This window comes from Corythoichthys intestinalis, chromosome 3 (assembly GCF_030265065.1).
Source record: "Corythoichthys intestinalis isolate RoL2023-P3 chromosome 3, ASM3026506v1, whole genome shotgun sequence".
Taxonomy (NCBI): Eukaryota; Metazoa; Chordata; class Actinopteri; order Syngnathiformes; family Syngnathidae; genus Corythoichthys; species Corythoichthys intestinalis.
The window spans coordinates 29,635,305-29,650,992 of NC_080397.1; the positions used below are offsets into that span (position 1 = coordinate 29,635,305).

Genomic DNA, 15,688 nt, shown 5'->3' on the forward strand with positions numbered 1-15,688 from the left:
CAGATCCTACTTACACAATTAAATTTATCAATTTCTGTGTGGCGCCTTACCTTGAGAAAATCCACCAATAAAGCTTTTGTTAACCGTTCATAAGAAAAAAAAACGATTCATTGAGGCATTTCATTTGTAAAATACATGTTAAAATCTTTGTCATTGGGATTGCTTTTCTCTTTAGCACAGGACTTCTTTTTTCTTATTTCTTTCAGAAAGAAAGCTGACCAATACGCGGGGTCTGAAAGGCAAATTGTTGTTGGATTATCTTTAAATACCCGCTACTTTTTGAGCAGAATTCTAGCTTTGTATAGGCTACTGTTCCTATTGTTGAAAGCACAAAAGTGTGTAATAAACAACTAGCACATTTATATTTTGCATTTTGTTTTCTTACTGTACCGAAAATGAACCGAACCGTGACCTCAAAACTGAGGTACGTACCGAACCGAGATTTTTGTGTACCGTTACACCCCTAGTTTTTACAAAAATGATCTTGATTGTGAAATCAATGCAGACAAAACAGCTTGAAATCATTGATCCCCACCCCCATGACAATGAAGAGACAATAACGAGCTAAAAACGTGTCTACTAAAACTAGTCACAAAATATAACACTGTGTGGCATGTTCTTATCGTACATGACGTTAGTCAGCCTGCATCCTAGCAGTGTTTGGGTCGTGATTTATACTCCTGCGCCCCACCCTAACCGTCACTGGTGACTGGTGGTTATTCCATTTAATACCAGACACGTATAAACAATGTTGTTCATCAAGCCAGGCTGTGTTGCGGGCGTGCTTGCTTTGAAACACATGCAGCACATTTGGTTTTATTATCTTGGCATGTGCGAATATGCAATGTTGCTTTAGCCTTTAAAGGTCTGCTAAATGATCATCACACACGAAATGTAACTTGTTTTTTAGCATAGCTTTCGCATTAGCATTAACTTTAACATAGCGAGTGTCCCCTTAAATTTTTGTTGTTTCGTTGGTGTCAGCTATGGCTTACATTAGTCGTGCTCCATGTTTCGGGTTGCAAATAAAACCATGGGAAAATCATCGCGTTGTCATTAGCCACGTTTACATGCTGACTTTTATTCATACCGATTCAAATCATTCCGAATGGAAATTTCAGATCAGCTGTTTACATGTCACTTCATCTATTCCTATCCAGCGTTTGCATGTGTCTGCCTTTATTCCGAAAGGACGTTTGACAACTGCCATCTGACATGCGCAGATTAATCAAAACAAAACGTCACGTTGCAAAACATGGAGATCGATCGTCAGATCAGCTGCTGTTTTAACTTTTCGAGTGGAAACAAAACTTCAGAATGACACGCCGTTCATTTAAAAAGTTGTGTGGGCTGGTGGAGGGATTCATGGATATAAACTTTCCGCCGGACTCCAATTAGGTGCGCTGTGTGTGTGCTTGGAAGCCATGTTGCAAGTGACGTTACTTACGTCACCAAGTGATGTCACCACGTCAGTACGGAGCATGTGCAGAAAGAACGCAACCAGACACCATTCCGCTTCCCTGTTTACATGATATAATTTTACTTCTAATCTGTTTCGGAAAAGGAATATTCCACCCCTGTGAATCGGAATGAAATTCCATTCGGTTTGGGCCTGTTCATTCCGAATGAGGTGTTTATATGGAACACATTTATTCGGTTTGAACAAATATTCCGATTGTAATTGGAATATTTGGCTCCATGTAAACGTGGCAACTGTTGACGCCACAATATGTGCTCGTCTGTCAATATTCATTCAAAATTGTTGGAAATTGTTATTTTTTTTAATTGATTTTCGAACTAAAACCTTTGAATTTTTACAGCCAAAAATATTTTGAGTATTCAACTAACACTGGATAAAGATTAACGCATTTTGAAATGACTAAGATATGGCTAAATGAATACATTTTGAAATGACTAAAATATGGCTAAGTCTAATACAGTGGGGAGAACAAGTATTTGGTTTTCCCATTGGCAGTGTATCAAATACTTGTTCTCCCCACTGTAAGTATTTCGTCCAAAAGACTAAGACGAAAATTAAAAGGCCTGCCAATAACAATAGTGCTTGAAGTACTTTTTATTGATATTAATTCTAAATATTACAGGGTTTATGCTGGTCATTAAAAAGCGTTAAAAGTCATGAAATGGATTTTGTCAAAATTCAGGCCTTAAAAAAACATTAAACTAAACGTTCTAAGATTTAAAAAATAAAATTAAATATAAGATTGATGGTTAAACTTTTTTTTTTTTACACAATTTATTAGAGTCTTCCTGATAATATCGACTGATAAAAGCATTTTAAAAGGATATTGGACAACATTGACATCGGTTTTTCATTATTGGTTTTGAGCCAATATGCGTGTTCCTTTAAAGTGAATGTTGCTTTCTGCCTCTGTACAAGGGCTGGTCACAGCTTAGCACAGCAGTTACGCCTATCGACCATTAGCTGTCTCCAAATTAAGATGCTCCGGATTTGTTATGTGAGCAGACCATTTGCATTCATGGTGCAAAAAATAAATGAACAATACATGATTAAAAATAATAACTCAAAGTCATTACATACCTCTTTCACTGTACTGAATCTGTGTGCCTTTGTTATTTTGAGCGAGAAGCACTGCGTGAGACATATGTGATATGTCAGTGCCTTATTGGAACTTTGCACTTGACCCCAAAAACCTGATGTTGGCACTATTTTGATTTTAACAATATAGTGGTGCAATATAGGCACCTCAGTTGAAGTTGTTCGCTTGGTTTTCACTGAATGTTTGTTGGAATACAGTTAAGGTTGCAGCTATCGATTATTTTAGTAGTCGATTAATCTATCAACTAGTTAGTTCGAATAATTGATCAATTGTACTAAGACTTTCAAAAGAGCATTAAATGTGAATACAATACCCGAGTGTTTCTTCTATCTAAGCAGAATTGCACTTTCATTTAAAAATAAATTAAAATACCTGAGCTTAGCCTCAAATGGTATCAAAAAATAAAAAAAATAAATGAGGATCTAAGTATAACAAGAGAACAATTGGCTAAATTGGATAGCAAAAGTCCGCTAGCTTGAATGCTCTTAACAAATCGTTCAAATACATACTCCCACCAAAAAAACGGCTTAATATACCTATAAACTAAATTAAAAATGCATGAAAAACATATTAGCTCAAAGAAAAACTTACCTTATGTTGGTCTTAACAGAGAGCGGCTGGATTCAGCCATGTTAAATGAGTTATATAATGTTACATTCACTGTTGCCAGTAAAGGTCAATATAACCACCCAAATCAATGAAGCGAAATGCAAACACTTTTAAAACAATCTGATCGAATTACTCGAGTTAATCGATTAATCGTTGCAGCACTTATTACATTGAAGTTGTTACATTTATCATGATTAAAGTATCCAATGGCGCATTACAGTACAATTATCCATGAAATGTTAAGTCCACGACAGCATTTATCATTATCTGTTTCATACCGGGATCAGATTTTTGGAGTTTCGGTTATAGGTTAAAAAGTAATTATCTGACAACTCTACTTACAATTTGTGTGTGTGGAACTATCTGCAGTTGGGCATGGGCATTAAATTAATTAGGATACTGTTAAGCAAATGAGAGCCTGGAATTATTTGGAAAGTTAACATTTGTACACACATCAACAACAAATAGACATAAATTCACAGATACCAAGATGTCCCATAGCTCAACATACAGTAAATTAGTGTATGCTGTTGGACTTCTGACCCGCCGTGGCCTGTTTCAGGACCAGGTAGTGAAGGAGGACAGCATTGAGGCAGTAGGAAAGAAACTCCATGAGTATCACCTGCAGTACCAGGAGAAGAACCGCGAGTATGACCGACTTTATGAGGAGTATACCCGAACTTCTCAGGTAAACACACACACGCTGATCAGGACCTCCAGGACAGGACTTCCTGTTTTGTGGAGGTCTGGGTATAGATGCTGTTATGTCATCCGTAGGAAATCCAAATGAAACGCACGGCCATCGAGGCCTTCAACGAGACCATCAAGATCTTTGAGGAGCAGTGCCAGACGCAGGATCGCTTCAGCAAGGAGTACATCGAAAAGTTCCGCCGCGAGGGCAACGACAAGGAAATCCAGAGGTAGGCTCGTTTGTAGAAAGAAAAAAACTTCCACAGCCAACCATATTCATTCAATTCAAGTACATTCATAACAATGGGCGAAAAATAATTGTCCATTGTACCCCCATCCTTTGCATGTGTTCTTCAATATGATGCACTGCAAAAGTTTGTAAATAAATGGAAGCAAAAAAAGCACCTGTCTAATTTACTGGAAATGTAAACATTGATCTCATGTGCAGAGACGTAGCAAGGGTTCCAGGCAACAAGCAACATGGGGCCCTTCGAGCGCGTGCAAGTAAGGGGGACAGTTGGACTTGGAGCAATAGTATATTTAATAAAAGTATAATAACGCCTCAGTCTCATAGAGCGCTTTTTAGGACACTCAAAGTGCCCGGCTTCTACTACATTAGGACATAAAACTACAGTAACATAGTACACTCACCGCTGTCTTGCTTCCTTTTCTCCTCTTCCGCTTTTTTTTTTTCTTTTGTCGCTTCCAGACAGATAACTTCTCTTCATTTTGGATATATGCCAATTTAAAAAAAGCCAAATCGCCGCTCACTCTCACTCTGAGTCACATGAGGGGGGGGCGGTGGGTGTAGAGCAAGTGAAGGGGCCCCTTCAGGGAACTCAGACACAAGGCTTTCACTGGCACAGTAAAGCTGCGTGTGCTAAATCTGTTGGCCCTCTGGGGGGCCCCTGCTGGCTGGGGGCCCTAGGCAATTGCCTGGTTTGCCTAATGGGACGTGATGCCTCTGCTCATGTGTAACGTATGGACAAAGTTTGTCGCAGTCAGTGACATTTCCACGGTTAAAGCTTCGGCGTCAGTGTCCACATGATGGCGCCACAAACGCAGAATTCGCACTTCTTCCTTTTGGCCGCATTTTTAATGCTTAATAGGTTTATTTACCATAGCTGAATACCATCTCGCCAATATTTAGTCTCGGCAATGTTTTACAAAACAAAAAGGGTGTCAGTCAAATTATTTAGTCCCCACTTTAACCCTTATGTGTATCTCCAAGAAAGTCTTGCTCAATTACTGAAGACGTAAAGTCAATTATGAAAGTGTTCAGTGGTTTGCGGCTTCTTATCATCACCTCCCCTCGGTATCGTCCCACCAGGATTATGGAGAATTATGACAAGTTACGCTCTCGCATTAGTGAGATCGTAGACAGCAAGCGTCACTTGGAGGTGGACCTGAAGAAACAGGCTGCCGACTACCGGGAGATCGACAAGAAAATGAACAGCATCAAACCAGACCTCATCCAGCTGCGCAAGACCAGAGACCTATACCTCATGTACGTCACGCCGCCAAAGCTAACCGCTACAACACTGCTCCTTAATGGTGAACTAACATGCGCGTGTGTGTATGTGCATGCTCGCAGGTGGCTAACGCAGAAGGGGGTCAGGCAGAGGAAGCTTAACGAGTGGCTGGGACTGAAGAACGAGACTACCGAGGAGTAAGTCCGCTCACACGGGACGGAAACGCGGAGAAATCTCATTAGGCGCACACACCAACAAATCACATGGCACTTGTCCGGATGTCACATGCCTCACAAAGGATGTCTTTTCACTCTTATCTTTATCACAAGTTTCATCTCGAGTCTCTTAATTGCAATGTTCCTTACCTATTGGGGAAGTAGACGCCGCATCCTTTTTGACCGAATATTCCAGCCAGGAACATTTAAAGAGCAACTGAAGAGCTTTTCGGATTTCATTCTTGAGTGTTTTACTCAGTTGAATTGTATTAAATGCATAATTCGCTCTCTCAAAAAGTCACATAAAAAAAAAAATAATAATAATTGACCGCGTAGTTTTTGAGTTATGGCCATAGCAACACCATAGCAACGAGGGCCACGCCGCCCTGCCGACCGCTACCTGATGACGTAACTTCCAGGGAGCCTCGCCACCACTCTGAACACGGAAATATAGCACCACGCTATCCTCGTCATATATTGCAAACATTTTCTGGATTTTACTCGCGAGATTCGTCATGCCATCTGGATGTGTAGCGACGAATTGCTCACAGGAAGACTCGAGACTCTGAGTGGTCCAAAAAGGTGTGGACCGTTTTTGTAAGCATGCATACAGGTCCCCAATCGGCTCATTGTTTTCATCATTTCAGCGACGACAGCTTTGAAAACCTACAAAAATGTAACCTTTGTTTTACAAAGACGTAAGTAGAACATTACTGATTTTTTTTGATAAACGAGGGGGACTCCTACTGCCTTTTTGTTGAAGTGCGACATTTTGTTGTTGTTGCTGTTGGCCTGTCATAAGTAGATAGGTTGGTTTTATGTACAGTTGTGGTCAAAAGTTTACATACACTTGTGAAGAACATAATGTCATGGCTCTCTTGAGTTTCCAGTTATTTCTACAACTTTGATTTTTCTCCGATAGAGTGATTGGAACAGATACTTCTTTGTCACAAAAAACATTCATGAAGTTTGGTTCTTTTATGACTTTATTATGGGTTAACAGAAAAAGTGATCAAATCTGCTGGGTCAAAGATATACATACAGCAACACGAATTAGCAATTTCTTGTGAGTGATTATTGACTTCAACAATCATTGACTTGAACAAGTCAGGAAAGTCACTTGGAGCCATTTCAAAGCAGCTGCAGGTCCCAAGAGCAACAGTGCAAACAATTGTTTGTAAGTATAAAGTGCATGGCACTGTTTTGTCACTGCCACGATCAGGAAGAAAATGCAAGCTATCACCTGCTGCTGAGAGAAAATTGGTCAGGAGGGTGAAGATTCAACCGAGAATCACCAAAAAGCAGAACTGCCAAGAATTTTAGAAGCTGCTGGAACACAGGTGTCAGTGTCCACAGTCACACCTTAAGGCTCGACTGAAGTTTGCTGCTGATCACATGGACAAAGATAAGACGTTCTGGAGGAAAGTTCTGTGGTCAGACGGGAAAAAAATCGAGCTGTTTGGCCATAATGCCCAGCAATATGTTTGTAGGAGAAAAGGTGAGGCCTTTAACCCCAAGTACACCATGCCTACTGTCAAGCACGGTGGTGGTAGTATTATGCTGTGGGGCTGTTTTTCTGCCAATGGAACTGGTGCTTTACAGAGAGTAAATGGGATGATGAAGAAGGAGAATTACCTTCAAAAGTTCAAATTCTTCAAGATAACCTAACATCATCAGCCCGAAGATTGGGTCTTGGGCGCAGTTGGCTGTTCCAAAAGGACAATGACCCCAAACACACATCAAAAGGGGTAATGGAATGGCTAAATCAGGCTAGAACTAAGGTTTTCGAATGGCCTTCCCAAAGTCCCATTGAGAACTTGTGGACAATGCTGAACAAACAAGTCTATGTCAGAAAGCCATCAAATTTAACTGAACTGCACCAATTCTGTCAAGAGGAGTGGTCAAAGATTCAACCAGAAGCTTGCCAGAAGCTTGTGGATGGCTACCAAAAGTGCCTAATTGAAGTGAAAATGGCCAAGGGACATGTTACCAAATATTAGCGCTGCTGTATGTACAGTGCCTTGCAAAAGTATTCGGCCCCCTTGAACCTTGCAACCTTTCGCCACATTTCAGGCTTCAAACATAAAGATATAAAATTTTCATTTTTTGTCAAGAATCAACAACAAGTGGGACACAATCGTGAAGTGGAACAAAATTTATTGGATAATTTAAACTTTTTTAACAAATAAAAAACTGAAAAGTGGGGCGTGCAATATTATTCGGCCCCCTTGCGTTAATACTTTGTAGCGCCACCTTTTGCTCCAATTACAGCTGCAAGTCGCTTGGGGTATGTTTCTATCAGTTTTGCACATCGAGAGACTGACATTCTTGCCCATTCTTCCTTGCAAAACAGCTCGAGCTCAGTGAGGTTGGATGGAGAGTGTTTGTGAACAGCAGTCTTCAGCTCTTTCCACAGATTCTCGATTGGATTCAGGTCTGGACTTTGACTTGGCCATTCTAACACCTGGATATGTTTATTTTTTAACCATTCCATTGTAGATTTGGCTTTATGTTTTGGATCATTGTCCTGTTGGAAGATAAATCTCCGTCCAAGTCTCAGGTCTTGTGCAGATACCAACAGGTTTTCTTCCAGAATGTTCCTGTATTTGGCTGCATCCATCTTCCCGTCAGTTTTAACCATCTTCCCTGTCCCTGCTGAAGAAAAGTAGGCCCAAACCATGATGCTGCCACCACCATGTTTGACAGTGGGGATGGTGTGTTCAGGGTGATGAGCTGTGTTGCTTTTACGCCAAACATATCATTTGCCATTGTGGCCAAAAAGTTCAATTTTGGTTTCATCTGACCAGAGCACCTTCTTCCACATGTTTGGTGTGTCTCCCAGGTGGCTTGTGGCAAACTTTAAACGAGACTTTTTATGGATATCTTTGAGAAATGGCTTTCTTCTTGCCACTGTTCCATAAAGGCCAGATTTGTGCAGTGTACGAATGATTGTTGTCCTATGGACAGACTCTCCCACCTCAGCTGTAGATCTCTGCAGTTCATCCAGACTGATCACGGGCCTCTTGGCTGCTTCTCTGATCAGTTTTCTCCTTGTTTGAGAAGAAAGTTTGGAAGGACGGCCGGGTCTTGGTAGATTTGCAGTGGTCTGATGCTCCTTCCATTTCAATATGATGGCTTGCACAGTGCTCCTTGAGATGTTAAAAGCTTGGGAAATCTTTTTGTATCCAAATCCGGCTTTAAACTTCTCCACAACAGTATCTCGGACCTGCCTGGTGTGTTCCTTGGTTTTCATAATGCTCTCTGCACTTTAAACAGAACCCTGAGACTATCACAGAGCAGGTGCATTTATACGGAGACTTGATTACACACAGGTGGATTCTATTTATCATCATCGGTCATTTAGGACAACATTGGATCATTCAGAGATCCTCACTGAACTTCTGGAGTGAGTTTGCTGCACTGAATTTAAAGGGGCCAAATAATATTGCACGCCCCACTTTTCTGTTTTTTATTTGTTAAAAAAGTTTAAATTATCCAATAAATGTTGTTCCACTTGTTGTTGATTCTTGACAAAAAAAATTAATTTCATATCTTTATGTTTGAAGCCTGAAATGTGGCGAAAGGTTGCAAGATTCAAGGGGGCCGAATACTTTTGCAAGGCACTGTATATTTTTGATCCAGCAGATTTGATCACTTTTTTTCTGTTCACCCAAAATAAAGTCATAAAAGAACCAAACTTCATGAATGTTTTTTGTGACAAAGAAGTATCTGTTCCAATCACTCTATCAGAGAAAAATCAGAGTTGTAGAAATAACTGGAAACTCAAGAGAGCCATGACATTATGTTCTTCACAAGTGTATGTAAACTTTTGACCACAACTGTAAATTCAAATGTCCCCAGCACCAAATAGGTCCTTGGCTCATTGTCTTTTGGCCTGTCACAGGGTAAATATGAAGCCTATATATAAAACAATCCACCTGCCAGGCCCTAATGTACCAAATACATCTCAATAAAACAATGACTATTGTACTACTCTCCCGTTCGTGAAGTGTCGAGCTGTCAATTGGCGTCATGATGACATCTGTGTCAAGTAAATCGTCGTCATCTGACGCCTCAGGTTCAAACATGTAGGGATTAATTGTAGATCATCTTTCCTGGGAGCCTTTGCCAACGGTAGCGTCACGAAAGAGCGATCCTGAACGGTTACCTTTGGCGTAAATATCACTGATAGTTGTTGCTGCTATGCTAGCTGTGGATACCAGTCTTCTCTTGCGTCGGGGAATTTACGTCACACTTCCGGGTTTGGGAAGGGACATTTAACGGAGTGCAAAAAAACTAAAAAAAAATTTAAAAAAACGCAAATTATCCTTGCAATTACGTGTTGATAATGTCATGGTTGTTTTGACGAACTCGTCCAAAGTTTATATTTGTAAAATTACACCAAAATCCGGAAAGCTCTTCAGTTGCCCTTTAAAATAATATGTTGAAAATGAGCGTTTTTTTTTTGTTTTTTTTCTTCCCCCCATCATTTTATAGGGTTAATGTCTTTAGTGGAGCAAACTGACACTCCGCTTACCATTTTGGCGGTGCTCTCTTCTGGCATTTCATGGTCCAAATCTTCAATCCTTGGTTCTCGCTCAGTAGTGCGCATTTGAAAGCTTAGGTTTGAAAAAATTCCGTATCTTGCGTCTTCAGTCCTCTGGTGTCTTTTTTTTTTTTTTTTTTGCTAAGCAAAGCAAAAGACAGTCTCTAAGGTGCTCATCACATGATCTTCTTGAAAAAGTTTTTTTGTTCATTTCATTCATTTTTGTTGTTGGTTTTATTGCTTTTCAACTTTTATAGACAACATTTTACCAGCAATGTCTTAATTTTAAATTAATATATTGGGAAGTCAATTATATGCAATGACATGTTCGGCCACCAGGCCCCCCCCCCCTTTAATCTCTGTGTATGCACAGAGCAGCATGGTATCCACAATAAAGTCACATGACTTGTCCTGTCTCATTGAGGGTAGTTTGATGGGATAAACCTGATGAGGACATTGGACTTGATTTGTTGACTAACTGTACCTATGCTGTTCCTTAGCGAGTACAGCATGGTAGAGGACGATGAGGACCTCCCCCACCACGACGAACGTCTGTGGCGTTTGGGCAACATCAACCGCAGTCAAGCAGAGACGCTGCTGAGAGGGAAGAAGGACGGAACCTTCCTGGTCCGAGACAGCAGCAAGCCGGGATGCTACGCCTGCTCTGTCATGTATGTTTTAATCTTTTCACGCACAAATTGGCACTTTTTTAAAAACACATTTAACTATGAGTTTTGAATGTTTTCATTTACTATTGACGGATGAGTATTGGGTTCTATTGTGTGCAGGGTGGAGGGCGAGGTCAAGCACTGCGTCATCAACAAAACCAGTACGGGCTTTGGCTTCGCCGAGCCGTACAACCTGTACGCGTCGCTGAAGGAGCTGGTGCTGCACTACCAGCACACGTCGCTGGTGCAACACAACGACTCGTTAAACGTCACGCTGGCCTTTCCCGTCTACAGCCAGCAGAGGCGCTGAACGTTCCGGCGCAGGCCGCTCGCCCCATCGTGCTTAAATCGGAGCGATTCGTTTGTTACTCCCTGGAATTTTCCTGTCGTTCCCTAGCTAATGATTGGGTTGCTGTCTCATTCCCTACTAATCACTAGATGAGGATTTTTATATAAGAATTCCTAAATAGTGATTACGGAATCTTCACTTCTCATGGTTGGTTTACAGCTCTTGGTGTGGAAAGCTGTGAAATAACTCAGGAGCCCAACCCCCCCCCAACTCACGGCTGACTTTCAAAATAAAAGGTACTGAAGTGGCAATGCTACACTGTGATATGCGGACCGCGTCATTCCAAAGACTTTCCTCCAGGACTCAGGTGCTTCGGCCACTTCTTTTTCCGCTCCGGTCGGGCGGGGGAACGAAAAAGCCCTAAACATTTCAACATAACCTCAGTATTTTTCTTCAAGCTCTTGTTATGAAACGATGCAAAACACTTTAAAGTTCATTCAGGATCAATAAAGACATTTTGTTCCTTAACCCTTTTATGCACGAATGACCATTTTGTTTGTTTTTCTAGGACAATGTTTCTGAAACGCACAGCCCGCGGGATAATATTTTGTGGCCCCCGTTTGACATCCCATTCTAGAATTAGTTATGCCCAGAAGGATAGTGGTACCTCTACATACGAAGTTAATTCATTCGAGCAGGATTTTCCCTTAAGAATACATTATAATTCCATTAACTCGTTCCACAGCCTGAAAACCTACACTAAATCCTTAATAAATACTGCTGGTACTATTAAAAAATGGCAATTACACATAGCAAAATGAAGAAGAAAAAAAAAAAAGTTACAATGCTCAAATAGGTCGAAATCCAGCGTAGGGCTACTGCACCTTAAAACATGTTTTGTTTTCTCCTTGAGATAACTTGTTGTGATTTGGTCTAAACAAATAAAAGTTGATTTGATTTTGACTTTGAACACATCCATAACTGAACAGTATGGACATGCAGGTGACAATGTTTTTTTTTTAGGTAACCTATTGTGGTTCCTCGGTTTTATTATTATTATAGGTATTCTTTGTTCTTCATCCCCTTTGAGCTCAATTTGACCCTCTTAGAATGCTTCAAAATGCACCAAAATCGGCAGGCAGGTCAAGACAGGTGCAATTTTTGATCCCGTGTAAAGACAAATTCCAAATACACTATGTAGCGCCCCCTAGCAGTCATTCTTTGTCCCGCCGACGCTTTGACCCCTACTTTCACCCCCTCAGAATGCTTCAAAACTCAACGATTAATCAATTAACTCGAATATTCGATTAGAAAAAACTATTCGAATTAAAATGTTGTTGCTCCGAGTATTTGTTTAATTAAAGTGGCGTTGTAATGGTTTATTTTGAAAGTGTTTGCATTTAGTCTTATTGATTAGGGTGGATACACTGCCCTCTGGTCTGCCTCTATTCACATAGCTGAATCCAACTGCTCCCTGCTAAGACCAACTCAAGTTTTTGTTTCAGCTAATGCTTTTTAATGCATTCGTAATTTAGTTTATACTGTAGGTATATTTAGCTGTTTTTTGTGGGAATATGTGTCTGAATCATTTGTTAAAAGCATTGGTAAAACTAAGCTAGCAGACTTTTTCAATGTCAGTTAGCCAATTGTTCTTTTGCTGTACATTGATCCTCATTTATTTACTTTTTTATACTGTTTGAGGCTGAGCTCAGGTATTTTTTCATTTTCCTTACCCGATTACTCGATTATTCGAACTAACTAGTCCATCAATTAATCGACTACTAAAATATTCGATAGCTGCAGCCCTACTCAACAGCCAGGTGAACACTGGTGAAAACTTTGATAAAGTGTAAAAAAATAATAATAAAAATAAAAATATGCGTAAATGTGTGTAGCGCCCCCTAGGAACAAAACCAACATTTCATTTAAAACTTTTTTTTTTTTTTTTTTTAAAGGTGAAAGAGGAGGTAACAACGCAAAGGTTAAAACTTAGAACACATCAGTACTATATGAATGGGATACCATACGCGGTGCCCAGACTGCCATTAGTACTACATCCAGTTTTCTTTGGGTGGGCAGAGCGTGTCCACTCTATCATTTCCATGGTAAGCATCACATTTTTTTCCCACCACCTGCACTAACCTTCTTGGAACCAATGTTGATTTCTCTCACAAAATCCGCCGTGTGTCCGTCTTGCGGAAAATTGAGGCGCTGTCACAAATCGTCTTTCGAGCGTGTTGTCGGATGTAGAAACAAATAGCGAGTCAAATTTTACGTCGGATATCGAAAAGATCATGTCTCGACGCGATCGTATGTCGAGGTACCACTGTATTTTGCGATGGGCAATAAAAAAAAGTTTTAAATGCATTTTAAATGTTAATGATAGGACAAATATTTATAACGTAATAAAACACACATTTAAAAATCCATGACTTCTAAATCAATCAAAATGGTGTCAAAACTTCTATGAAAAAAAAGACTCAATGAAAAATACTCATCTAATCAATTAGCAAATTTGCAATGAATTCATCGTAATGTGTCAAATAGCAATGTTTGTCCTAATGATATATATTTTTCAAATTTAAAAAGATTTTAGTGGATGCCTGAACCTAATGATATACTCTAAATATTGCAATTCTTAGCATTTCAATACAAAACAGAAATAACAAAACTAGAACAGATCTGAAGTTAATGTGCTATTTTTAAGACATTTGAATGGTCAAAAAAGGGACCAAACAAAATAGCATAAAGTATGCATTTCTCCCGTAAATAGTCATACAATATATGAGGCCTTAAACTCCTAAGTCATCGTAGCACAAATAGTTTTGCATGTTAGGTGGCCCCCAACTGATTTTTCACCACCAACCAGATTTGACGTGAATACCTATTTTGATTAACCTTTTTCACAAGCTGACTCATAGTTTCTCAGGTGAATAATGTTAAAAAAAAAAAAGCCACATTTCCATGTATGTTTTTCAGATGAAACTTGCTTATTTGATCAGTTTTCTCTATTTCGACAGGCTTTAGCCCAGAAGATGTGTTAAATCAATCTAGCGGAAAATTTTGCACTGACAAAGGTTCTCCCGCTGTCATTTTTGAAATCCTTCAATCTGTTCTAATTCACTGAAATTAACCAAATTCCATCCCTAATTAATTTCTAATCCGTGTGCTGTTTTCTTGGCACTTGGCAATTTCTTTTCCATCTGCTTCCTGTTTGACCTTTTTCTCCCCCATCTACTTTTCATGCAATCTTTCCTGTTTCAATGAATTTTTATACACTTCGACATTAAAAAAAAAAAAAAAAAACTATACAGTGGTACCTCAAGATATAAATTCGCTCAGGAGTGGCTTTCGTATCATTTTTCCCCGCGTTTTACATGTAAATCAGCTAATTTGTTCCTAGCTCTATTAAAAACATTACATTTTGTCATGTCCGTTGATTGCCTGTATTTGTAATGCTTTGCCGCCCTCTTGTGGCGCTTATGTGTAACTAGTTTGTTAGGCTCATTCTACAGATGTTATCACATGACTACTCAAGCTCATAGCAAACACAGTGCTAAAATGTGAGCTAACTTTAGCAGCCATTGCTATTGTTTGTGACTTGATAAAACATCGCTTATATTCATATGCAGGGGCGTTGTGTAGCATATTGTGGCGTGTACTGTATATTTCGTTTGTTTACATTTAGTCAAATGTAGCTGTGGTGCATTACCCAGTGGGCCATGGGACGTTATATACTGGTCCTTCTAAAAAAAAATTAGCATATTGTGATAAAATTCATTATTTTCTGTAATGTACTGATAAACAGACTTTTATATTTTAGATTCATTACACACAACTGAAATAGTTCAAGCCTTTTATTGTTTTAATATTGATGATTTTAGCAAAAAAGTCAAGAAAAAAAAAAAATCCCTATCTCAAAAAGCTAATAACCTAATCATCTGAATCAACGAATTAACTCAAAACCCCTGCAAATGATTCCTGTGGCTTTTAAAAACTCCCAGCCTGGTTCATTACTCAAAACCACAATCATGGGCAAGACTGCCGACCTGACTGCGGTCCAGAAGGCCATCATTGACACCCTCAAGCAAGAGGCTAAGACACAGAAAGAAATTTATGAGCGAATAGGCTGTTCTCAGAGTGCTGTATCAAGGCACCTCAGTGGGAAGAAAAAAGTGTGGCAGGAAACGCTGCACAACCAGAAGAGGGGACTGCACCCTGAGAAAGTAAACCCGGAGAAGGGCCAATTCCAGACCTTGGGGGGCCTGCAGAAACAGTGGACTCAGTCTGGAGTAGAAACATCCAGAGCCACCATGCACAGGCGTGTGCTGGAAATGGGCTACAGGTGCCGCATTCCCCAGGTCAAGCCACTTTTGAACATGAAACAGCAGCAGAAGCGCCTGACCTGTGCCACAGAGAAGCAACACTGGACTGCTGCTCAGTGGTCTAAAGTACTTTTTTTTTAGATGAAAGCAAATTTTGCATGTCATCCGGAAATCAAGGTGCCAGAGTTTGGAGGAAGACTGGGGAGAAGGAAATGTCAAAATGCCTGAAGTCCAGTGTCAAGTACCCACAGTCAGTGATGGTCTGGGGTGCCGCGTCAGCTGCTAGTGTTGGTCT

The 15,688-nt window shown here is 40.0% G+C and overlaps 1 protein-coding gene across 2 annotated transcripts in view; it reads left to right on the forward strand.

Moving 5' to 3' along the window:
* The window catches only part of LOC130913634 (phosphatidylinositol 3-kinase regulatory subunit alpha-like), a 31,035-nt gene extending 19,439 nt beyond the window's left edge, over positions 1–11,596 (forward strand). For both annotated transcript variants that reach the window (XM_057832396.1, XM_057832397.1), the window contains exons 12-17: positions 3,751–3,876; positions 3,966–4,108; positions 5,209–5,385; positions 5,473–5,547; positions 10,612–10,782; positions 10,900–11,596. In XM_057832396.1, the coding sequence (XP_057688379.1) occupies positions 3,751–3,876; positions 3,966–4,108; positions 5,209–5,385; positions 5,473–5,547; positions 10,612–10,782; positions 10,900–11,089 (882 nt within the window). In that variant the 3' untranslated portion in view covers positions 11,090–11,596. The remainder of the gene's footprint in view (positions 1–3,750; positions 3,877–3,965; positions 4,109–5,208; positions 5,386–5,472; positions 5,548–10,611; positions 10,783–10,899) is intronic.
* Positions 11,597–15,688: the final 4,092 nt, after the last annotated feature.